This window comes from Amborella trichopoda, chromosome 13, assembly GCF_054954075.1.
Source record: "Amborella trichopoda isolate Santa Cruz 75 chromosome 13, AtrichopodaSantaCruz75HAP2 v2.0, whole genome shotgun sequence".
Lineage (NCBI taxonomy): Eukaryota > Viridiplantae > Streptophyta > Magnoliopsida > Amborellales > Amborellaceae > Amborella > Amborella trichopoda.
The window spans coordinates 41,594,346-41,621,196 of record NC_142348.1 but is presented as its reverse complement, the minus strand read 5'-3'; the positions used below and the strand labels follow the sequence as shown (position 1 = coordinate 41,621,196).

Here is a 26,851-nt window from a genome sequence, read left to right as displayed (position 1 = left end):
AAGTTTATATAAGGTTAATATCTTAAAATTTAAAATTTAGGTGCATGTCTAAATTCCTTCAAAAAAAGTTGTTTTAATATTGAAAAAATATCTAATTGATATATGTACAGATATGGAGAAAAAAAAAAAAATTCAAATATTAAAAATAGTACATCTAGCAACACATTATTTGGACCGTCTATTTTCCAAGATTTTCATGCATTTATAGATCAGTTTGATTTGAACCATTTTTTAAGTTCAAAATTTTACAACTAACGATAAAATAAATTCTCACACCATCTTAAAATTTTTCTACACCGAAATTCCATGATAAAGTTGGGGGGCGGGGACACTTTAATTTAAGGTTGCAACCTTATTAAACCCAAACCCTTTGTGCCCACTCAATCACACGCTCCTCACCCTTACAATTTCACATCTAACAAGGGAATAATGATTGTGACCTCATTCAGCCTGCGATCTTACTATATAGAGGACATGGTTTCTATGACTCCATGGACTCAAATGCACGGCCCTTAATAATTTATTTGTGAAATAGAGTTTAACCTTAAGTTTTGGGGAATATATAATCTTTAACATGTAGATTAGTAATCTATAAAAATAAATAAATTTTAAAAATTAGAAATAATATATTTTTTGAGAAAATATTTGAGCAGTTGATTTTTATTTTTATTTTTGAAGACTATCAATTATGGTGTAGATCTACACTTTTTTTAATGGATGGTGTAGATCTCCATGCTTGCATGGTTATACCTGCCGACTTAGACGTATCAAGTAAGGAAAATTGTTTCATGTGGGATGGACCGCATGACCACATACGTGATCCAAAAAGTGTAAAGCATCCATCTTAAAGATGGATGCAAGTAGGTGTTTTATCTAAAACTAATAGACATTAACGATTCAAATGTTTTTTTACTATAAACTTTTTTCTAATTTTAATTTTTTTTTATTTTTTTATATTCATGACCTTCATATTAAAGATTACATGTACTTAAAAATTAAATAAAAAATCCATCCTAGAAATATATTTATTAAGAGGCCCACATTTCTACATATGCGGGCTTGGCCGCATAGAAACCGGGTCCACCAAACAATTCTCCGTAATGCATACTTTTCCTATATTAAACTGAGTTCTTCATTATTCACTGTCACTATGTTCATTCATTCTGTGCGAACCCACTATCATGGAAAATTTCATATGCACTTCCAAATTCCCCTCTGCAAATACGGAATGATTGTGTTTCTTAGCAGTGCTTGCCAAGTTTGAGGAAACCCCATTTGCTTCTAAAGAGGAAATAACCCATCATTTGTGAAGAATGGCGCTTCCAACGCCATTACAGCTTCTTGAGCCACCCCATATTTCCATGAAAATGGCGTCTAAAGTCCCTTCTTCTGGTTTTCGCTTCAAGGTTAGTGTTTGCTTTTTCTTACGTTTTCTTTTGTGATTGAACTCCTTTGGGTTTTGATTAGGGCACAGTTATGCTCTTTTAGGGTGCCGTTCGTTGTTTTTTCTCCATTTATAGTGATTTATTTTTGGGTTTACTATGTTAATTGGTTCTCTATCGGTCAATTTCACAATCGTATATATTTACTAAAGATATTTTAGTTTTTTTGATAATCAACCAAATATATTTTATTTTCTGACTGTGACTGATTATTGTGGTTTCTTCTTACTTTTTGTTTCAGGGATTTTCACTAACTTGTGTTTTCCTCTGTATTTATTAACCAGATATGAGTCCGTCAATATTTGATATTTTCTTTGATTATGTCTATATTTCTATGCATGCATTCTGTTTATGTTTACTTGCAATACTTCGGGGTTGCATTCTATTGAAAGGGGAATAAATTGTCATGGAAGGGGATTGTAGCCTAGTATGGTGGAACATATGTTTTTTCCTCAAATTCACAATTTTTGGCTGAAATTTGGTTCTCAGTCTGTGAATTTAGCTCAACTATATCAGACGAAAAAGTAGAAAATGCCTATTACATGTTGTATTTTGTTTATTGAGGAAAGGGATTGTCTACAAAGAGACCATTTATCTTTCGTACATAGGGGTCACAATCATTCTCACTTATTAGAGTTAAATTAGATGGCTTGAGGTGACTCACAAAGTCCGAGAGTGCTTTTTGAACTTTGTATGTATTCAATGACGCTTTTAAAACCACCCATTTTGAAATTTAAGGGACAAGAATGATTGTGACCTCCTTGTACAAAAGATAAATGGTCTCTTTGTAGAAAATCCCAGAGGCTACAAGGAATGTGGCTAAGTCATTGGAAGTGTTCTGCGCTCACGCCGCTGGTTTCAGGTTCTAACAGTTGACAACGACTTGTTTTTTACTTCTTTTATTTTATCTCTAATGAAATTAACCATTTGTATTTCCTTCATGCTTTGTCTCTCTTGTATGGTGTTGTGATTATGTTAGAGAGAGATCATAGGAAGGATTATCCCCTAGTAGTGTGGAGCATAGACATCAAAAATTCAGTCTAAGACATGTTTTCTTCAAAAGGACTCCAATTTTTAATTGAAAATATTAAAAGGAGTGAAATTTCAATATACCTTCAGAAAAAACTCATTTCATTGAATGAAATGAAATATTGTCATAGAATATTATTATAATTTTCCTCCTTATCCCCCTACTCCACCACCCCCTTCACCTTTCTTCCCTATCACCACCCACCTCCATGTTGGTACTGAGTGCATTTTTTTTTTTTCTGAAATAATCTACCACTTGGTTGTCACCCTCACACAACTAGTGTCCCTTTCTTCCCAGCACCACCTTTCCTCAATACCCCTGAACCTAACTGGCTCAATTTCTTGGTGCCTCTACACCCCAACTTAGCATCCAATCTCACTAACATTGACCTCTTCATGGCCGATCCCCTTAGCCAACCCTTTCCCGTTCTCCACCGCCCTCTTTCATCCATCTATACTCCCACCCCCAAATCTCTCCAGAGGTTCTTACTATTATAGAAACCAAGGCTTTTACATCCCATCAAGACAAACACCCATATCAAATGGCCTTAGAATCCAATGGATCCTTGGATGGAATTTGGGTCACTTGGGACCCATCTATTCATACCCTCATCTCCAATTTTCTAATGACCTAACCATCTCTCTCTGATTCTCCAAAAATTCCAACAAATTTAACTAGAAGTTCACTACTGTGTATGCCCCAACAGATCCACCCATAGGAAAAACCTTTTGGGAAGAGCTTCACATGGTTGCTTCCTCTCCACCTAACCCTTGGGTTCCCAGTGGAGATTTCAATGTTATACGATGGTCTCATGAGTCAATCGCCAAACAAGAATCATTGACAGCATGACAAGTCTCGGATTTCAATTGCCGTAATAATTTTATTGATATTCTGCTCAATGGCTCTTCTTTCACCTAGTCCAACCACTCCTCCAATCCATCCTCTCTTAAGCTAGACCACTTTCTGGTTTGCTGGAGTGGGAAGAAAATTTTCCAGGAACATGTTCCCTCACATTGGCCAAACCCACTTCAGACCACAAACCTATCATAAACACAATCCTAACACCTCTGACCTTGAGGTTTTAACTCTCCCGACCAGAAGAACCAAATAATTTGTTCCGAAGCTGGTGGTCCTCTTGTGTGCACGGATGGACAGGAATTAGGCTTCAAAGGAAACTTCAACTTCTGCAAAACTCCATTAAGGGTTGGCATCAATCTAACCAACCCCAGGAACTTTCTCTTTCTCAAAGCCTCTGTCCTCAATGAAATATAAGACCTTGACCTTGCAGAAAAATCTAGAACTCCATCCTTAACTGAGGTAAATGGGGGAACGGAAGCTAACTCTAAGTCCCTTATACTACTGTAAAAAGAAGAAGGGAAGCCAACTCTAAGTCTCTTATTCTACTGTAAAAAGAAGAGATCTTTTGGGATCAAAGGTCTAGTGTGAAATGGCTTCTAGTTGGCGACAAAAATATTGAATGTTTCACAAAGTAGCAAGCTGTGGCTGCTGTGTTAATATTATTATGCACATCTCTATGGGGCAAAATGCCTTTCAAGAACCAAACTCAGTTGATTCTATATCTCTTTCTTTGAGCAACTTTTTTTTCTCACTGTGATTCCTGTCCCCATGTAGGCTGACCTTTCTTAATTGTCTATCAACCGGGACAAAGTGGCTTTGGATTGAGAAAAGATTTGAAGCGGCTTTGGCTTGAGAAACAATTTGAAGTGGATGCAGTCTTACAAGCAAGTTCCAATCTTGGCAAGGACAAGCAGCGAGACCCCAATGGTTTCCTATTCTCTATTTTCTATAGGTTCTGGGACATCTTATCTCCTGAAATCCTCTCTTTGAGCAAATTCTTCCAGAGAGGAATCATCAACAAAGAAATGAATGCTGCATCTTCATTGCCCTCATACCGAAAATTAAGGGTGCAGACGATATCAAGGATTTCAGATCTATCAGCCTTCTCAACTCATCCTATAAAACTCTCTCTAAGATCCTTGCCTTACGAATTAGATCGGTCCTTGATCAAGTTACCTCTCCCAATTAGGGCAGTTTTGGTAATAATAGCCAGATTTTGGATGGCACACCTATTGCTCATGAAGCCATACATTACAGCTACCAAACCAAAAATATGGGGCTCACGTCGACTGGTAGACCTGGACCTAGTACCTCGCAAAATGAGATTAGGAAATATTTAGAGGAAATGGATGTTCGGATGGTTCTCTTGTTCCTCTTTCTCCATCCTAGTTAATGGTACCCCAAAAGCTCACCCCCAAGTTAATCCCCTTCACCTTTCTTGTTCGCTATGTTTGTTGAGGTTTTTGGTAGATCTCTTTCCAGACTTTTCCATAGCAACATCCTTTCTGGCTTCGGTAGGGAATGAAATTTGTCACCTATAATATACATAAGACACTTGTTTTCTCTGATGGAAATAATAAGTTAACAATTTATGGCTCTTCCATAGTGGCTTTGGATCGGCTTTAGGTATGAAAATCAACATGGCCAAATCCACACTTATGGGTATGGCTGTTACCAAAGCTCCTGAACTTTGCCAAGAGACATGGTTATGGGGTGGGCCAACTCCTAGTCAAGTATCTTGGTCTACCCCTCTGTTTGTGAGACCCACATAGCGGACTTTGGGATCCTATTGTGAAAAATTCCAAAAATGCTTGCCATTTGTAAAGCACATAATTATCTTTAGGTCAGTACGTCCGCCTCTTTAAAGCAACTCTTTCTAACATTCCCATCTATTTCATGTATCTTTTTGAGATGTCTGTGAGCATTGTCTATACCGAAGAACCACTTCTTGTCAAGCAACAATTCTAAGAAAAACTTCCATTTGGTATCTTGGGAGAAAATCTGCACACCTAAGAAGATGGGAGGGGTAGGCATCCACCGTCCTAAGTATATGAACTGGGCCCTCCTAGTTAATGTTCATGGTGCTTTACCAACCGACATGACCTTCTCTGGCAATTTTTTCTCCAAATATATGGCACCAATAATTTGGTTTGGATTTCGGTCAGGATACCCTTGTTCTGAGTTTTTTGAAAATTTCTTTGCCTGTTGTAATTGTTTCATGCCTTTCATCAGGTTCAAAGTTAATACATGAGCCAAGGTCCTTTTCTGGTTCCACACTTGGATCAGTCACCAACCATTAAAAGGTACCTGGCCAAACCTCTTTGCTATGGCAAACTGCCCCAATGCCCTGTTACAATTCATAGAATACAGTACCCAAAACCATACCCAGGTTCCCATCTTCAGGAGACCTCTACATAACTATGAGTATGACGACCTCCTAGCATTTATTGTCTGTTGGTTTCCTTTTTTACCAATTGGTCTAGCTGTGACAAGTGGTCTGTGCCAAGACACACTCAGGCACCTTCATGGTTGCCTCTTTCTACAAGCACTTGACTCTAAGACCTCTAGCCCACCATCCAAGCATATCATAGCATGACACTCACAAAAACCCCCCATAAGGTCTTAATCTTCACCTGTCTAGTGATGTCTAATAGAATCTTAACCTTGGGCCAGTGTACCCTCCAAAATGATACTTTCTTTGTGGGGAAGATGAAGAAACACAACCACCTGTTTCTTCACTGCAACTATGCTTATATTGTTTCGGCCAAACATCTCCAAGCCTTCAACTGGTAATGAGTTAACCCAAACTCCATCGATCATCTGTGCTCCCCTCCCTTTTCTCGGCAGGCATCTTCCTTTTAAGAGCCTCCATTTTAGAACTATTTGGAGGGAGAGAAACACTCGCATGTTTCATAGATAATCTTCACCTGTCTAGTGATGTCTAATAGAATCTTAACCTTGGGCCAGTGTACCCTCCAAAATGATGCTTTCTTTGTGGGGAAGATGAAGAAACACAACCACCTGTTTCTTCACTGCAACTATGCTTATATTGTTTCGGCCAAACATCTCCAAGCCTTGAACTGGTAATGAGTTAACCCAAACTCCATTGATCATCTGTGCTCCCCTCCCTTTTCTCGGCAGGCGTCTTCCTTTTAAGAGCCTCCATTTTAGAGACCCTCTGGACTATTTGGAGGGAGAGAAACGCTTGCATGTTTCATAGATAATCTTCACCTGTCTAGTGATGTCTAATAGAATCTTAACCTTGGGCCAGTGTACCCTCCAAAATGATGCTTTCTTTGTGGGGAAGATGAAGAAACACAACCACCTGTTTCTTCACTGCAACTATGCTTATATTGTTTCGGCCAAACATCTCCAAGCCTTCAACTGGTAATGAGTTAACCCAAACTCCATCAATCATCTGTGCTCCCCTCCCTTTTCTCGGCAGGCATCTTCCTTTTAAGAGCCTCCATTTTAGAGACCCTTTGGACTATTTGGAGGGAGAGAAACACTCGCATGTTTCATAGATAAAGAGAAATGCAACAGCCACTGCAGATTACCTCACATCCTTCTGAACTAGAAATTTTTAAAGTCCTCAAAGGTTTCTCCAAGACAGACTTTGAATCAGATTTTTTTTTTTTTTGAAGTTGTGACTTTGAATCACATTGGCCCAATATTCCTACCCAAACCATCATGACCTTCATGGTTGACCTTTTGGAAGCCAACAACTGAAGGGTTCATTATGCTCAATGTATTTGGATGCTCTCTGGGAAACCTCGGCCTATGGGACAGGGGAAACTTGGAACTATTCTCTCATCCTTTTCTACCCACATCGGAATTGGAGACTCTACATGGGCCGAAGCCAGTGCATTTCTCAAAGGACTCAATAGATCTAACTAAGACTGGGGTATTTAATGACTATTATATGAGCGATTTATGTAGACATGGTTTGACGGGTTTTATTACCACTTGATGACATTTCTTCTCTAAATTACGAGGACCTCCCAGCTCCCCTACGGCTGTTGTTTTTGCCTAAGTTGCCCTCCTGTTCAGCAATAACAATGCCGGACATGAAGGCCTCTTCTTTAATAGGCCAAGCACTATCATGCATGAGTTCGTTTACGTACATGGAATTGTTTCTATTTTGTTGAGCTACATATAGTGCTAATGGGGGACCAAGTTGTACATGTGGTTCTACAGTGGGAGAACTGTTTCTATTTTATTGGGCCATATATGGTGCTGATGGGGGACCAAGTTGTACATGGTCCTACAGTAGGAGCACTTTGTTAGAAAGATTGTTATAACATGAAATTTCGAAACATTCCAGATTGACGGATCGCAATATGAAGGCATTACCTATTAGAATTTTTCTCTTTTCCCATTTTTTTTTCTCATTTTGTTTTTTGTAGGTGAAGTAGGGGTCCATGACTCACTTTTTGCATAGTACTAAAGTTTCATAGAGGAGTGAGATTCAATTATTGAAAGTTCAAAACCAATCCTTCTAAAAAAGTACTCCTACTGTAGGACTAAATGTACAACTTGGTCCCCCCTTAGCACCATATATGGCCCAACAAAATAGAAACACTTCCATGTGCATAAACGAACTCATATGTGATTGTACATGGCATATTAAAGAATAGGCCCTCCTGTTCGGCGTTGTTATTGCCGGATAGGAGGGCAACTTAGGCAAAAAATAAAAAGCTGCCGGGGGGGGGAGGGGGGTGGTGGTCCTCGTAATTTATGGGAAAAATGTCATCAAATGGTAATAAAGCCCTCCAAACCGTGTCCCTACGTAAATCGCTCATATTCTATCATGTTCTTCAGGAGAATCCTTATGCCCTTGGATACTAACTCATTTTTTATCACTTTTTTCACATGTTGCTGGCCACTATCAGGTGCCTTCCATCATACGTGGCAGGAAGTGTATACATAATCGGACGCATTAGCCAAAAAAGCTGCAAATGGAGAAATGTAGACAGTGTTTTTCCGCTCCTCTCTCTCTACATTCTTTCAAAATCTGCTTTCTTGCCCTCCAACCCCCCCTTCTCTACCTCACCTTTTCACCATGTGCTCTCACTTTCTCTCTCTCAATATGTCTTACCCCTTCCTTTTCTCTTTTTTCCTTTTGTTTCCTCACCTCTGTCGAACCTGGGCCTGAAACTGTTTCTTCTCTCTCTCTCCCCCTTTAGCATCTCCATCTTTTCTCTAACTCTCTGCCTCTCTCTTTTTTTTCTCGTTTGGTGTCCCTATCTCTGCTCGATCTGTTTCTCTCTTTGCTATACTTTTCGGGCCCCCTGTCTTGGTTCTGGGCCCAGACTACTTTTTATATATTGTAGTATAGCTTTGTGGAGCACTCTACATGTGGGCTGCCTTTTTTCCACATCTTGTGGGTCTTTAAAAATTTACATATACTCATTAATATATTGTCACCAGTTATTAAAAAAGATATTATTATAAAAAATTAGAAAGAAATTTTAAAAATTTCGTAAAATTTCTCTTTCCTTATCATTTTTATCTATCTATTGTGGCTAGTTGGATATAACCTTTGATCACGGACAAGATACTAATATTAGTTTGATATTTGAATTTTTATTTTTTTAAGTGGTTTAGTATATGGATTATCAAAAAAAAAAAAAAAGTGGTTTAGTATATGACTACTTACATTGTGACTTGAAATGTTTATTATGTTTTTCTTAAACAATAATGTTTTCCGGCCCTCTTAACACACACACACACACACACACATACACAAACACATGCATGGATGCGCTATTTTTCTAACCTCCATTTTTTTAGTCCAACCCAAATGATTCACGTTCTCTTCATTCTACAATTTGGAAGTGCTCCATTTTACACCGTTTTTTTTGCTCTGTTGTTTTGGGCCAAAACCGAATTAATATCAGTTGTTTAATTTATAGATGTATTGCTCTAACCTGAAATTTCTAGGTATGGATCACCTTTTGAAGCTTGCTTTTTTTCACGTTCTTACCCACACAAAAGACCAAAATAAAAAGAAAATGGAATATCGTTTTTTGGATATTTATGAATATATGTTTTTTCTTTTCTAGACAGTTTGGAATGTTGTATGAGCCTTAACTTTTAATCCTCTTCCACTACACAATGAGAATAAGGAAGAGAAATTGGTTTCTATTGCTTTTGCTGCCTCCCATTATTTTCTTGAGCAGCTAACTGAAACATTGTAAACGTATACATGCTTGAAAAACTTCAAATTCCACTATCTTGTCAGGGCAGTTCTCCTCACTTGTCTTTTTCACATGATTCCTTAGCAACTTCTATTTTGTCATCATAGTTTGATATTTCTCCAAGCAGTATGTACTACCCATAAAAATGACTCTTTTTATATTTCCTTTTTGTATACAGGGATGGTCAGCTAATTCTCGTTATTTTCTATCCACTTCTCTTGTATTTCAACCCTTGTATTTCCGACACCCTAGACATGCTATTCGATCATCCATGAATATGGTTGCAAGCGATTCTGGAGATTCCAAAAAGATAAAGTTAGATCAGGCCATTGGTGAAATCCGAAAGGTTTGGGAAAGTTTTCCTGAGCCTATAAAAATCTTCCCATGGAAGAAAGCTTTTGTTAATTATGTCCAACTTATTGTGGGGATAATATATGGGGTAGCTAAATTTCTGTGCATACCATTACTAGCAGTTTCATCACTAAGCGAGATGTCCTACTGTGCACACGAGCAGAAGATGACCCTTATACCCCTTCCCCTATTGGCTGGGATTTTTGTGGCAGGGGTACTGAAGGAAGCTTCAGTGGAAGTATCCAAAGATCTCCAGGTTAGAAGTTATTTAGTTCTTTTACATAGAAAATATGTTTATAGTATCTCTTAGAGGCCTCCTTTTATGTTGTAAAAGTTTATTAATATTGATTTTAGAAGTTTTCACTGATGTTTGTACCGTTGAGTTGTTAATCACAAATGATTGAAATTACAGGAAGGAGATTTTCCCTGGCATCTAGTTGCTATTGGAGCTTTTTTCACATTGCTCAAGCTTCTTGGGCCATACTATCCTTATTGGGGGCGTATACTTATTCCACATTTTGCAAATGGTGGGCTTTGGAGAACTCTTTGGTTTGTTCGTCTTTGGTACTCAAGTACCGAAGGCAAAACTAAAACCACCTCAGAGATATCTTGAGCTGGAAGTCAATTTTGGAGAGAACTTTTAACTTCGTTTGTTTGGAAAAAGCTGTTGCAGTCTTCTTCTAGGATATGCTTTGGATATTATCTCACTAGAATCAGATGAGGGGTAAGGCACTTTGAAATTTGTCTATTATTTTGCACATGTGGCAGTTTCTCTAAATATTTGTCAGAATTTTGTGCCTGTGAGGAAGAATTGGGTTCCATTTACTTGTGTTAAAAAGAATATGGGACTTCAAGTGTTTCTGCGATGAAGGTGACATTTTTCATGTTAATAGTCTGCGAGTTTTTATTTGGGAAAGCTCTGAGCTTTGTAGGTCCTCTGGGGTTGTGTTGTATGGTTGAATAACTGAGAGGTTCTTGTTTAATTCTTGAAGAAAATGGATATCTCTTTGCCCTTTTTTTAATACGTTCCCCTATACCATGTTTACACTGCAGATATTATGTATCTAATTGCATCAATCTGGTGTGGCTTACTAGCAAAATAAAGCCGAATTTTCATCAAACATACTTGGATAGATGCACTCTTGCACACTCATGTATGCCTGCCTGTGTAGACATGGTTGTGCACATTCGTACAACATGTAAATGTGCAAAAAGTCAAGCTGAGCATGTAGGACTACCCCAAAGTGACTTGGCCTGGTTGTGGCTTGAGCCAGTTTAGTTACCATATACCGCTCTAAAAAACTCCACGGCTCAAAAACTCAAGCAATAAGCTTAGTTGCTTGATTTCTTTAAAAAGCCTGGATGAGTTTAGTAGACTCCAGGATGTTTTTCTGTATTTTAATTTCTTTCTTTTAATGATGAAGACTTAATAAATGTTATAAAAAAGATTATGCCAAAGACTTTGAACTCATAAATCAAGGTCAAACCCCCCCATTAATGGCAGTTTGGGTCTCTGTTTTAGAGTATGTGTTCCCTCTTAATCTAATGTGTTCTTTGAAGTTCCTAGTAACTTTCATTCATCATGCTTCAAGAAAGGTATAGGAATATTTATAAAATCGAAACATCATGTGTTTGAGATCTTTGGAACTTCCATGCTAAGGTGGAAAGAGAGACATGCAAGTTGTTGACGTGATTCTGTTGAGACAATAGGAGAGACTACACCTCAACGTGTCCAAAGGCAACTATCTTAAGACATAAGGTATGAGAAAATAGTGCCATATATCCCTCAGCATCATGCTGTAGCTAAGACATAAGGTATGAGAAAATAGTGCCATATATCCCTCAGCATCATGGTGTAGCTAAGAGAACGAATTGTACCATAAGGAGCATATGCTATCTACCGCCTAATTGCCAAAGTCATACGTGGGTGAAGCAGTTCCTCACAACATGATACCTTATAAATAGATCTCAATCATTTCTTTTGGGTAGTGATATTGGGTGAAGGCATTTGTGCATGTGCGCAATAAGCAAAGATTCAAGTTAAATGAAAAAAATGCTCACGTGCATCTTCTTGGGATACTTGGATGAAGAGTTCATCTTAATGCTATGGGACCCTGAGAATCTGAAAGGTGATTAGGAGTAGAAATGCAGTTCATCTAGAAAACTTTATAATTGAATATGTGACGAAGAAGCTAGTTAAGCCACAAATCCTCAATGACTAGTAAAGTCCAGTTAATGTTCCCACCACCATGGTGCAAGATGAAGACGGGGAGAGGTGCAAGAAGAAGAGCAACTGCATAAATCCTAGGGGAGTGACATGCTAGTGTTCCAGATGATCTGAAGCAAGGAAGTAACCTATCCATCAAAGGTCACTTGCAATTGATATGAGAAGGTCCCCTAGGGAATACAAACCCTTGAACATATAGAGTATGTCTTGTACACTAAAGGGGTTAACCTAAAAGCTACCAGGAAGCTTAGATTGATCAATACAAGGACAAGTGGGTTAAAGCTATGCAATAGGAAATAGATTCCTTTCGTATGAACCATACCTATGATCTGGTCAATTGCCTAAGAGAAAGAAGATACTGAAGAATAAGTTGTATTCAAGCTAACGGCTGAGAAAAGAGCTAACAACCAAGGTACAAGGCAAGGCTGATTGTGAAGGATTTTAGTCAGAAGAAAGGCAATTACTTTGATGAAATTTTTTTTTCCATGATGAAAATGTTATCAATTTATGTGCTGTTAGGTTTGGTTGCAAGCTTGAATCTATAGATTGTGTTTGGATATCAAGACTGCCTTTCTCCATTTTTATTTAAGGAAGAGATCTATATTGAATAACCAAAATGTTTAAGGTAAAATAAAAAAAGAACACATGGTTTGTAAGTTGAAGAAAAGCCTATATGGGTTGAAACAGGCTCAAGAGCAGTGGTACAAGAAGTTTGATTCCATCATGTAGAATTGACTACAAGAGAACAACCTCAAATTATTGTATGTTCGCCAAGTTCTCTAATAGTGATTTTATCATCATTTTATTATATGTTGATGACCTGTTGATTATCGGTCAAGATAATGGCATGATTGACAAGTTGAGGCAAGAGTTGAGCAAGCCCTTTGCCATGAAAGACTTAGTTGCAGCTGAACAAATCTTGTATTGGTCTATAAGGTAGAGATGCAAGTGCACATAACCTAAAAATTTTGTGCACTTGATCCTCATACAACCTTTACACGTCACAACCAAAATTTCTTTATTATTGATACATAAATTAAGACAAAGGTCGTAATAACTCTGGAATTATACGTCAATGAAGAATTATATCAAACACCTACAAACTTCAACAAATCCACTTCAATTCAATTTCCTACATTGCAAATCATAAACCAACGTAGAAATACAAGTCATGAACTATGGGGAAATGAATTTTTGCCTAAAATTTCCTAAGATCACCTTCACAGAACATAGTACACCCCAATACCAAATCTCCTCCTCAATAGTGCAGGTCAAAAGGGCCCCATAGCCTACCTACAAGTGGGAAGCCAATAAGAACTTACCATGTTTCTCTTTGGACACTTGGGTGGACTGATACAACAACAATGTGTATATTCTAAAACTCTCTCGCATGGTCTAAACAATTTGGAGACAATTGAAACTTATGGCTATGGAGAATGAGAGCACAATGGAAAAGTCTTTAGACCAAAGAAGATATGAGGTATAGAGCTCTTGGCTCGTGGAGCTGTGACGCTCCCTCTGACTCTCATTTCGGTGGTAAGAGTCCAGAATTTTGCTTCGAGAAGAATAGGTAACTACCGTGTTTTAGCCCTTTCATATGTGCAAGGAAAATGGAGGTTAAAATGACAGTAAGACTTGGGGCTCGGCTTCTCTCGGGCTTAAGGGGGAAGCACCACTGGAGAAGGAAGTTAGGGCAAAGCATCCCAAAGTTATTTCCACAGCCCCCGCAGCTTCGGTCCACTGGGTGGCTAAACTGGAGTTGGCCATGGTGGGATATTTTTGCCCCCCTATTGCAGATGTTAGCCAGTTCCAAGAATGGGCTTTTAAGGTGTGGGAATGAAAAGTTGTGAGCAGATCCATCCCTGGAATTAGGTATCTTATTCTTTTGGCTCTAAGGTGGATGCTAGTCAGGTTGCGAAACATAGGTTTTGAAGAATTCACAGAGCTCCTATAACTTTATAGTGGTGGAAATCTAAAGCAAATCTTTCACTTATCAAACCTACATTCTCTTGGCTTCATGTTAAAAGTATCCCCATTCAGACTTGGACCAAGGAGGTTTTTGAAAGGATCCTTCAATAATGCAGTAAACTTATCCAGATTGATTGTTTATCACCACAGGCTTCAGCTTGGGTATTCTTCAAGTAAAGTTGATGTTATCCTCAGAATTGAGATCCCATAGTCATTGTGCTTAAGTTTTATGGTAAGTTCTTTAAGGTTTCCATTATCCCTAAAGCTTGTCCCTCCCCTACCCAAGCCACTTCCAGAGCTGATCTTCCTCGGTGGCTCCTTCCTAGGAGAGAGAAGTTTTATCCATAAAGGGTAAGGAACTAGCTCACAAAAAGAGTCGATGACACCTGGTTACTAAGAAAAGAAGGAGGAACTTACCATTGAGAAATTTCAAAAGGGGCAGAAAGGAGACCAAAAAAGGGTGGCGGGTAAAGGCTCCTAGTTTTGACACATGTTCAATGGAGGCATCGACATGTGGATCTTCACCAACCTTTTTGGCTGACCCAGGCAAAAAGTTCATGTATGGAAAAGCGCCGGTTATCGAGGTGGTCAATGCTTTTGATCCCTTTGGGCAGTGGGAGCATGGAGAGACGTCTCGCCAGCACAGCTCATCAGCCTCAGATCGGACGGTCCCTAAGCCACGTCCAATCAAAAGTTTTGCTCCAGGTGGCTCCTCGCGATCTCCCAAATCTTTTCTTCCCAACAAGGCAGATGGTATTATAGGGAAGTATGATTTGATGGCCCAGATGTCGAGATCACAATCTATGAGGAGGGCTTTTACGGTCCCAATGCATGGTGATCAGATCGAGATGTCACATTCTCTCCTCCAGGCGGTGCTATCAAAAGGCATGTCTCTGCTTAATCAATTGGTGTCTTTTAGTATCCCAGTTGCCTTTTATAGAAGGACCCTTGATTGAGACAAGAGAACCAAAAGACAGCTTTTCCCTCTGGTTCATTCTCGTTTCCTTTGTCTTCTTCTCTCCCTTTAGCTGTCTTTCTCCTTGACTCAAACCTCCCACCATGACTACCCAGAGGGTTACCATTATTGAACTCTCACAGGAAAAGCCCATCAAGATCATCGACCCAACCACATTTAACGATCTCCCTGAAGGGGCTTCTAAGATGAATTTCTCACTTTGGGACCATAGCTTCTTATGGGGCCATATTTCTGTCTCGATGCCATCCCTAGAAGCTAAAGCGGAGGATCTCTTCAAGGCTCTATTCATTGTCAGATCCCCCTACACTCCTCCTATTGTGGTCACTGAGTCTTCTGACTCTTCTTCTTTTGAGGATCTTTCCTCGTGCATCCGTAACTGGATGCCCAGCAAGGTAGAGAAAAAGAAGGTGGTTTGGGAGAAGGCTACCAAGATGGTTCAAATGATGGGGGTTCAATTCAAGGGCACTTTTAAAGTTGTTGAAGACGCCTTGAAGAGAGACGAGATTTAGTTGGTTTTTGACCCCCTTGCTACTGGCTCCTCTAGAGTCACCAGGGGGGGGGGACTTCAAGTCTACATGAAGATAATCTCCTGAAATGTCAGGGGGTTGGGGGAGATTTGAGGAGGAGATTGTTGAAGTGGCTCATTTATTCACACCGACCGCATATTTTACTCCTCCAGGAAACCAAGCTTACCACCCTTGATGCTACCCTACATTGCTCTTTTTGGTGCTATGGCCCTTTGGATTTCTTGTTTTTCGCTTCGGTTGGTCTCACTGGAGGACTTTTAGTCTTATGGGACCATTCTGTGGTTAAGGGTTCCCGCTTTTTCTCGAACCCATGGATCCTCACCGATGTATATGGCTGTAATATAATTAATGAAAAAAGTACTTCAATATAATTAGTGAAAAAAGTACTTTTTTTTTTGGAATTCTCCAGTTTAATTTCACAATCCTCATTTCCCTGGTGTGGGGCCGATGATTATAACCAAGTTAGGTATCCCTCTGAATGTAGTGGAGGGACTCAATTATTGCCCGAAATGAACAATTTTAATAACTTCTTTATCTCTCATGGCCTAATTGACATGAATGTGAACAACACGGTATACACTTGGACAACTAATTTAGCCATCTCTCCTCAGATGTCCATAATTGATGGAGTACAAATCAATAATACATGGGATTGCCTCTTTCCTAAAGCTTTTGTGAGAGCACTTCCCCACATGACCTTAGATCATGTTCCCCTGCTCATGGATTTGACAAGTGACTCTTTTGGACCTTCGCCATTTAGATTTGAATTGATGTGGTTAGAGGATAGTTCGTTGAGATCAGAGATGTTATCGGTGTGGAAAAACTCAATAGTCCAAGGTTTAGAGTGAGGAGGTGGGGAGGCACGTTTTGGCTCAAAAACTTATATATTGAAACATCATTTGAAAGATAACTTAGAAAGTTTGGTCATGTTAATGCAAGAGTTGCACAATCGAAATCTCAAATCTCAGCTCTTAATCAATTAACGCAGCTTAATGGGGGTGTTTTCTTAAACCAGAAAGTATAGAGAGATCTTTTCAAGAAAGACTTGTACGATCAACTGAGACTCCAAAAGATTTTTTGGTGCTAGAAACCGAGATCTAAATGGATTAAGGAGGGAGATAACAACACCAAGTACTTTCATGTTATTGCCCATTCTAAAAAGAGGTTGAATAATTCAACTTCCTAGTGCACAAGAGGGAGATAGGGATGATAAGGAAGTGGCTAATTTTCGAGTTCTTCAAGAATGCTGTCACTTTGCAAGACAAACTTCCCTTCTCTCCAGAGGAACTCGCATTTAAAAAGCTCGATTATGTCAGAGCTCTGAAGATGGAGATTCCTCTCTCGATTGAAGAAGTTAAGGAGGCAGTGTTCTCATTACTAAGCGATAAATCCCTTGGTCTATACGAGTTCCAAGTGGCCTTTATTCAAGAATTTAAGATGTTATCAAAGGGGATTTGATGCATGTCTTTGAAGATTTCCATTCGGATGCTACGGTCAATAAAGCTCTTACTTTCATTGCCCTCATCCCAAAGAAGCAGCAGTTGGAGTCACTTCAAGACCTTAGACCGATTAGCTTCTTCGGTTTACAAGGTTCTTGTTAAAGTCCTAGCTAATAGATTGAAAAATATCAATTCCCTGGTAGTTGAAGGTCCTCAATCTGTTTTTATAAAAAGTAGGCAGATCGCCGATGGAATTTCAGTAGCCCAAGAATGAATCATTCCACAGGGGTTGATGTTTCTAAGGGTATAGTTTGCAAACTAGACTTCGAAAAAGCTTATGATAGGGTGGAGTGGGACTTCCTGAATGACATCCTAAAGCTCATAGGCTTCAGGTTGACTTGGATGAGATGGATCAAAGGTTGTCTGTCTTCAACCCATATGTCTATTATTATCAATGGCAAGGCTTGTAGTTACTTTCAAGCTACAAGAGGATTAAGACAGGTGATCCCTCTATATCCGCTTTCCTTATAACCTTAGTAGGGGAATCCTTTAGTCTTATGATGAGATTGGCAATGAGATCAAATCTTATTGAAGACCTCAAGATTCAGGGTTGTGAGAACTCTATCTCTCATTTACAGTATGCAGACGATACTTTACTTCTCACCTCAACCTCCCTAGAGCAAGTACAATATATTTGGTTGTTTATCAAGTGTTATGAGCTTAACTCTAGGGCTAAGATAAATCCCTCTAAGTCCAAAATTATTGTAACTAATTGCGTCAATGATGATTTGAATAGATGGGCTATGTGGCTAGGCTGTGAAATAGAAAACCTCACTTCCAAATATTTAGGAGTGCCTCTAACAGAAGGTAGACTTCCCAAGTTAGTATCAAACCCTATTGTTGAGCGTTTCAAGTATAAATAGATGGGTGGAAGGGGAGATATCTCTCTTTTGGGGGGTAGAATTATTCTGATTAACTCTACTCTTGACAACACCCTTGTTTATTATTTACCCATTTACTGTGCACTGTGCCTCGGTTCTTAAATAGTTGGAGTCATTAATGCAGAATTTCTTATGGAGTGGCTTAACAATGGTCAAAAGTATAGCTTGGTTAGTTGGGGAAAAGTTTGTAGGCTTAAAAGAGATGGGGGCTTGGAGATTCACAAACTGAAACATATAAACGATGCATTACTTGCCAAGTGATGGTGGAGAGTTAGTCAAGAACCCCAATTGGAGTGGCAGAGAGTGATTTTCTCTAATATGGTGGTCGGGGCCTGATTTTCCTTCTTTACCCTCGCATGGGGCGCGAGGGGAGAAATACTCTCTCAAACAACCACGGAGATCTTGGCGTGCATGACGCATTTTGACATGAGTGCACGAGCTTTCTTGAGGGCGGATAGGCTACCAAAAAAGAAAGAGATTTTACGACGAGAGAAGGTCAATTGGCTTACCTTGTCGATGCGGGTTTGTGGGACACATCTAGGCAGCTTGCCCTCTTAGATCAATTATGAAAGCCCTCCAGCTGTTGACCAATGCGGTTTGGTTAGGGACTCTCTTCAGACGCTAATTGACTCTCTCCTCCTCTCTCGCGCTTAAGTTTCAATTGATGCTTTGATATTTCTCTTCTGTGTCGACTCGTCTAGAGGGGATGTGCGTGGGTTGAGACCCTTTTTGATTTGTTCACGCTCGCGCGATCTTGCGTGGACACGGGATTGCGTGTTTGGCAGAAGAGAAAGAAAGTTTCTGAAGCGTTAAGTGTTTTCAAGAGAAGAGAAGTGCGTGCCCGCACGGTTTAGGGTATTTCCTCTCTTGTAAAAGTTTTTTCTCTCCTTTTTGCAAGACGCTAGGGTTAGAAAGGGAGACAAGCAAGTGTAATGCCCTTTTCTTTGATAAATTGTAATCCCCTCCCTTTTACAATTTCCTTAGACTCGTTTATATAGAGTTCTCACCAAACAGGGGTGGATACTCAAAAATCAAGCCTAAATACAATTAAAAGTAATTAAAATAAAGTCCTGAAATTGGGTACAATGATCAAAATGCCCTTAACAATCTTTTATGTAAATGACAATCATCCCTTCTTGAGAGGCCGACCGTCATTGTTAAACTTCGAGAGATTTTTTCGGATTCTTACAGTATTGATTCAGACAATCTATCATCATATTCTTGAAGCTTATTTTATCGTGATCATTTTGATACCTTTTGTTAGTGTTGTGGCAAACTCTTTCGTGGGGAAGAGAATTTGGCCGGCTCCGTGAACTCTTCCATGGCCTGTTCTACTCGATTTGTGGCATTCTATGCTTTGTGTTGATAGCGAGTGCAAAGGGGAGTCTTCTCCATCGTTTTGTCCATGTTTTGGCTCTTTTTGGTCTCTGCTTTTGTGGTATTTTTCGGGTTTTCAAGAGTTCACCGGAAAAGGGATTCCGACGACAGGGGATCTTGGCTTTCTTATGTGACCTTGGGTTCCAGGGCTTTTTCTGCTGTCGGCGTCGTGTTGGCTTGGGTTTTCTTCTTAGAGATGTTCTTTTGGCTCCGATTCTTATTCGGCTGAGTGCTCTGTGGAGGCCTAAATGTATTTTTTAAGATTTTGGCGTCCATGGGTTCTGACCACCTCTCTTCCTTTGCAGGGGGAACTTGCTTTCTTTCTATTTTGTGCAACAGGATGATAGGGCCGCCGAGGCTTTGTCGTCGTTCGAGGCTTTTTGGCCATTCTCTAGCTGTAGGTAAGGAGTTGCGAGCTTGTTGAAGGGTGGCCGAAAATCTCCATGGCCGACGACTAATCAGTTGAGGCCGTACGATGGAGGCGTGCCTCTGCCCTACTATGTGATGGTTTCGGGCTTAGGGCCGCTGGGTTGACCCGACTGAGCCCAGGCCTATCTCTTTTGATAGGGGCCACTCGACATACTATCAAGTCCTTGTGTACACGACGGTGACATAAGATTTTTCCCTTTAAGCATGCAGGTGATTTCCCTTGGTCTTTCTAATTCAAGGCTTATTATCAACTACTACCCCCACGCGGCTGTATCTTGTGGACCGTTGCGACTAGGTTGTAGCTGGCTCTCTTTACTCAGTCGAGGGACTAGGGTACGCCAAAAATGACGTATAACATATGGCACATATCAGTGTGGTCTCTATCCCAAGAAACTTATACGTGGTCGATCTTCTTCTATGATATGGAAATGTATCGATTATGTTCAGATCATTTTCTCGCTTATAACATAATGAAGATGGGTGATGGTGTTACAACCAAGTTTTGGTCTGGGAAATGATTGGGTAACTCCTCCATCATATTGCAATACCCAGATGTTTATCATTGGGCATCGTCCCATAGACATTTCTCTCTGAAACGGTCGAAGGGCAAATGTCTAATTGCAATAGGAAGATTGATCTTAGGGTGAGAAGGGTAGATGCAACCATTGAACAGTAGTTTTTGTCCATGTTGCAACAACTTCATTCTTTTGTTTACTTCTCTAGCAAACATGATTCCTTAATTTGGGAGCTCACACCATGCGGCTCTTTCAGAGTCAAGTCCTTGTATCAAGAGGCCAGCAATGAGAGTTTTCGAGACAAGCAATAGAAACACTAAAGTTTGGGGAATTAAAGCACCCATAAGGTTTAAGGCCTTTCTATGGCTTTTGGAACAAGATAGCATTCTTACAAGGGATAAGTTGAGGAAGACGTGGAAGATCTTGATAAATATATGCATCATTTGTAAACAAGAGGCAGAAAATAGTAGCCATTTGTTCATACACTGTCCTTTTGTTGGTCCCTTTTGGAATTGGGTTTTTAGCATCTCTAATTAGCAATGGGTGAAGCCTGAGAACATCCAACAACTTTTTGCCTTTATCCTTAACCCCCTTCCCAAAGATAGGAATTCATCTTTGGCGAATTTTAGTTACTACTATGTTGTGGTCCTTGTAGAAAGAACGCAATTCTAGGATTTTTGTCGAGATCTCCTGCTAATTTTCTGATATCTATCGAGGGGTAAGGAGGTCAATAGTATAGTGGGCTCAAGCATATTTGAATTTAAAAAGATCCTAAAGAATTCTTTTGCACCAATTTTGTTGATCTTCTCTTCATTCAGTCCAAGAAAGTAGTTAAATCTTCACGGTGGACACCTCCACCAGTAGGTTGGCTTAAGTTGAACTCTAAAGGTAGTGTTAGACCAAAGGCATATAGAGCGGGTTATGGTAGCATTATCAGGGATGCTCACTGAGATGTCATCTACACTTACAATGGCCAACTTAACTTTTGTGGCATCAATGAGGCTCTGCTAAGGGCTGTTAAAGGAGTCCTAAAGCTACATGAGGACCATGCCGACATCATTATAGAGGGAGACTCTGCTAATGTTATCAAGTGGTGCACCCGTCCTTATCAGACTCCCTAGAATTGGACCTCTATTATGGACAAGATTTCACTTGCTACCTTTGTAAAGAGGTCTTGTTTTGCCACATCAATAGAGAAAATAATTGGAGACGCTGACAGTTTGGTGAGGCTAGCTTTCTCTTAATCCTCCTTGTTCCTCCCCCCTCCCCCTCGCCTCCCACCTCCCCCTCCCCCTCCCCCTCTCTCTTCTTTCTTCTCATCCTTTTCTTTCTTTGTTACTCCCTTTTGTAACACCCCTTTCTATCAATGAAATCAGTGTTAACATTAAAAAAGAAAAGAGCATGAGAGCACAAGGAGGCAACAAGAAAGCTCATGTAAAACAACAAATGGAGATCATACAAGTACATTTATTGTATCACCCATAAAATAGTGTTTTAGCTGGCTCGAGAGTGGGATAATGCTCCAAAGAAGAAACCATGGTTTAGGGTATGGTGCATATAATATCATAGTCTAGGTGAGGGTCATGGGTTATGGACTACACAAGATACTACGTACAACACCATAGAGTTTTCTTTCTTAGGTAGGGCGTGAATATTTTTTCACTCAAAATTTCAACAGCTTAACATTCCATTAAAGAGATGTAAAGTGAGGGGTATGAATAGGGTTAAGGAGTGTGTAGAAGGTTCTTATTTGGGATGCGAAATATGGGTCTTTGATGTAAGAGACCTGTGGGGTGAGAGGCTCCAATCCAAGTCATTCATCCTTAACTAGCAATCACAGACTAAGGGAGACTAAAAAGGTGGGGAGTGCCCCCTTACTTAGCCTTTATTCCTTTGGCTATTATGTGATATGATAGAAGGATGTGGTTTGTATAAGGCCGAGGCCCTAAATAATCAAAATATGGTGCTCCTTCAAATAGTGTTCAAATATGTTGTTTCAATACTGAAAATATTTGTGATGGCTTGAAATTTTATTTTCATCTTTAATTATAAAATTTAAAGCTTAAAAAATAGTGTAGATCGATCAGATATATGAACACTTGAAAATTAACAGTATGAAATGCATTACAAGATGTACTATTCTCAAGACTTAAAAATCCATCTTTTTTTCATGTCTTTGCATCTTACGGTTGAGATGATCAATTTGAGGATTTTTGGGCGTCAAAGAAACTTCTTTTAATGAATTTTTTAGGTGCACCTTAATTTGATTGTTTAGGGCCTCGCCCTTATATAAACATTTTTCATGGTAAAATAGGGGGCAAAGATCTTCTCTATCTTACTTTAACCAATTCACATGGCCTCATATATGTTGACAAATGAGAGCAAAACTTGTGCCGTCACTATGGATCAATCTCCATGTGACACGTATCTTTTTGGAGGCCAAAATTAGAAAAGTCTTAAGTCATTCATCTAATTTCATGAGATGTCTCTTCTAGAAAAAGGTTACCTTTTTTCACATGTACAAAAAACGCATGTGAAAAAAGTTCCTCCTATCTTTTGTTGGGTAATTAAGTAGGAAAGACTTGCCCCTACCCATTTTTCCAAATAGTTTAGAAGTTAGTTCTTTGAAGGTGATAGTGGGTTAGTGTTAGTTGGAGTGGAAAGGGGGTGCTACCACCACATTGCTGGCTCCTTCCCAAGTTCCCCCCTATCTTTAAAATGAAACACACTTATGATAAGTAACCAAGAAAACAAGGGCCAAATGGTGGGCCTTCCATGTTGTGATGTGATGATGATGTCAGGAGTGTGTGGGCCACATGGAGCCCATTCACACATGTATGTGACTCATTGGTCATTTAAGCGACGTTGTGTGTCATTTGTCTTTATTTGACAATTTCATAACAAAATTTTCTAGGCTAGTTTTGGCCCTAGAAAATTATTCAGGATTTGAACAAGTCCCAAAAATCACTTTTGCGTTTATTTTAAAGAACACCCTAAACCCCAGCATTATTTTTTCTTGTATTTACCCTCCAATCAAGAATTCAACAAAATTAGGATGAAAATACCCTTACCCTCTCTCTACCCACCCTCTGTGTTTCTCTTTCTGCCCAAACTCTCGCTCTCTCCACCACCCTCTCTCTCTCTCTACCCGCCCTCTCTCTTTCTTTCTCTATCGCCCTCGCTCTTTCTCTCTCTACCGCCCTCTCTCTTTCTTTATCGGCCCAAACTCCCTCTCTCTCTTTCTCTCTTTGCCCAATACCCATCATTTCTCTATGTTTCTCTCTACCCAAACTCCCTTTCTCTCTCTCTACACCCTCTCTCACTCTCTTTCTCTCTCCCAAAACAAGAAAGAGAAGAGAGAGAAAACAAGAGTTGCTTCATAACCAATATCTATATAAGCTGCTGCTACAGCTCATTCCATCATCTCTTTCCTCCTCATTTATTACTCTCACTCTATTTTTTTTTTACGTAAAAAATCACACATGCATTCCACTAACATATGATTGATTACGTGATTTGAAATCAGTTTTGAATACCTAACTACCTTGGTATATTACATGTGCCCAACTCACAGTAAATCAAAAGGAAAGGAACCAGAAAAGAATATAAATGCCCTGAAACCCTAATTATCGAAACCCTAAATCCTCGCTAATCTTTATGAATTCATTCATTCATTCATCAACAGAGCCCTTCAAGCCAATTCATTCATTCATCAGCAGAGGCCTTCGAGCCACCAGATATTAGCGTTTTCTTGGGCAAAAGGATGCTATGAATGTTAGGTGAAACACCACCATTAGTGATGGTCACAGTTCCAAGCAATTTGCTCAACTCTTCATCATTTCTCACTGCCAGCTGAATGTGCCATGGTACTATTCCATTATTCTTGCTCTATGCACCAAGCCATTCCCCTTCTCTCTCCTCATTTTCTCTCTCTAAACCACCACCATTGAAGCCACAAAAACAGAGAAAGAGAGGGCAGGTAGAGAGAAAGAGAGAGGGAGTTTGGGCAGAGGGAGACACATAGAAGATGGGTAGAGAGAGAGAGAGGGAGTTTGGGTAGAAGGAGACACAGAGAGGATGGGTAGAGAGAGGGAGTTTAGGCAGAGAGAAAGAGAGAGGGTCGGTAGAGAGAGGGAGCTTGAGAAGAGGGGCAAAGAGAGAGGGTGGGTAGAGGGAGGGTAAGGGTATTTTCATTCTAATTTTGTTGACTTTTTGACTGGTGAGGGGGGGTAAATACAAGAAAAAACAAAGTTGGGGTCCAAGGCATAATGCAAGAAGTATTGGGGGGTAGGATGTCTAGAAAGTTGATTTTTAGGGGGTGGGGGGTATTCATAATTTTCCTTATTTTACCATTTTCAAAAGGTTTCATGGCCCGTAAACAACCATGAAGAGAAATTAGGTACCTACGGGCCCATAAACTCATATTGTCAGGGCTTCTTGGCTTATCCCAAAATCCACATTCGCTTTCTCAAATCGACCCAATGAACTCATGATTCACCATCTTACATAAGGGCTTATGCTTGATTCATTAAAGTGGACTAATAGGTGAGGGAGTTCTAGAATCTTAAATGGATTTCAGGTGCATTCATGAGGACAAGTAAGACACCTCACTTGAGTGCATGGCTTCCTCTCTTATGCTCATGTGCACGACCTTGAGAACTTTCCTTGGGAAGAAAGCTTCTCAAAATATAACTATCATATGCATATGCTATGGTGATATAGATGTCTAGGCTTTGTACTTTATCCTCATAGGCTAACCTCCCCACGTGGAGGTTGTACGCTAACCTAACCACATGGATATTTGTGACCTCAACCAAGAGATGACCCCAAACCATCGTAGGCTTGGGCCTTATACCTAATCCTTATGTGCATAGGTTTTTGTGACTCAGAGTTCTTATACTATATGGCCCACACCACCTTGGCACCATGAAATGGCCCACACCACCTTGGCCCCATGAAAAACTAGGTCCCCTTTGGGTTTCATGCTCTCGTTGGAATCAAAATCCACTATATGATCTCAAAGGTAAAAGGGCGTTGGAGGCCTTGAAAAACCACACACCCAAAATCTTATTCATGAAGATCTCTCGTGACAAGAAGGCTAAGAAGTTATGGTTGTCAAAAGAAAGATACATTGAGAAAGTACCCACTTGGGTTTATGTCGCATTTAAAGGCCTTAAGCGAGAAAGTCCCCACTTGGGTTTATGTCACATTTAAAGGCCTTAAGCGAAATTGTATAAACATTTGAATAAGTGAATCATAAACTCAGTGAGAGTGTGGTTGTCTTATCGACCATACTAGGTAAATACAATTTTTCGATACTCCCAATAGGCTTGACATGCTAGGCTAGCCGAGTTGGAAAACCCAAGGTACTTGACATAGAGATGAAACTGAGGAGGGTTTAGTGGGTTAGCCCTTGATGATGTTGGAGTATGCTCAGATGAGAGCCGAAGGACTGTGTGACCCTTGTGTGTGACAAATAGTTTATAAAGACAAAACTAAAACCTCATCGTTGTATCATCACACGGCATATACATAGATAGCTGTATTGAGATAGTTATCTACCATTAAGGGTAAAACGTGTATATGTGAGAGAGATTACCCCTATACACCATAGAGTCATAGTTGCGTCATGGTCTGATGGATCATAGTTTGTCTCTAGGGGAGAACGTGAAATCCACAGACTAAGATTACGTCCCCTAGCCCATTGATTGACTTTGGCAGTCCAATCATGAGTCTCTACAGTGGACTGTAAGTCATGAGAACTGTTGTGTCAGTTTGAGAAAATTAGTGTGGATCGTAATCCACAGTTGAAGGTGGAGTGCTCCTATGCATTGATTAAATCCTAGACTTATTCGGATCATATTCCCATCAAAATTAATTTAATTTTATTAATTTTGTGTTATGTGTTTTTTAGAATGTTTATTTAAATTTTTATGAATCTTATGATATTTTAATTTTGTCGTTTTGATTTATAAAACAAGAAAAATTCATTTCTAAAGTTGTAAATAAACTAAGAGATTTGAGCAATCTAAAAATCAATTTTTATTATTTCTAAAATATGTGGGACCCTCCATAATTATTGGAGACCCATTTAAATCACATGGGACAATTGGGTGCGGCCCATGAGTGGCCACCAAAGGGTAGCACGCACCACCCTTAGGAGATTGCCTTCTCTTACTAAATAAGGTGAGAGGCATCCCATGCTAGTTGGCTTTTTATTTTTAGAGAGAAGCCTACTTGCATTAAGGAATGATAATATTGAGTTTTAGAATATCTTATTAATCAAGAAGATTTGATTTGAAACATAGGGAATGAATATTTATTAATGGAGAAAGTAAAAAGATAATTTCCTTATTTAACTTATTTGATGAGAATAGGTCTAAGAATGAGAGGATAAGGTTTTAGCACATTCTTTAGTTTCTTGATGGTAGATCTAGAGAATAGACGGCTCACATTTATTACCCTACAAGTCTTATTAGATCGACGGTCAAGATTTGCTCCTACGGGTTTATGGCTAACCCTAATGCATAAAAATCTATAAAAGAGATCATTCTCTCATCTTGTCTCTACA

At 39.5% G+C, this 26,851-nt stretch overlaps 1 protein-coding gene across 1 annotated transcript; it reads left to right on the top strand.

Moving 5' to 3' along the window:
• Nucleotides 1–1,076: 1,076 nt before the first annotated feature.
• On the top strand, nt 1,077–10,903 carry EMB1273 (embryo defective 1273). The gene is made up of 3 exons (XM_006852665.4): nt 1,077–1,406; nt 9,709–10,137; nt 10,294–10,903. The coding sequence occupies exons 1-3, from the start codon at nt 1,314–1,316 to the stop codon at nt 10,492–10,494; spliced, it is 723 nt and encodes a 240-aa protein (XP_006852727.1). The 5' UTR covers nt 1,077–1,313; the 3' UTR covers nt 10,495–10,903.
• The last annotated feature ends 15,948 nt before the right edge of the window (nt 10,904–26,851 follow it).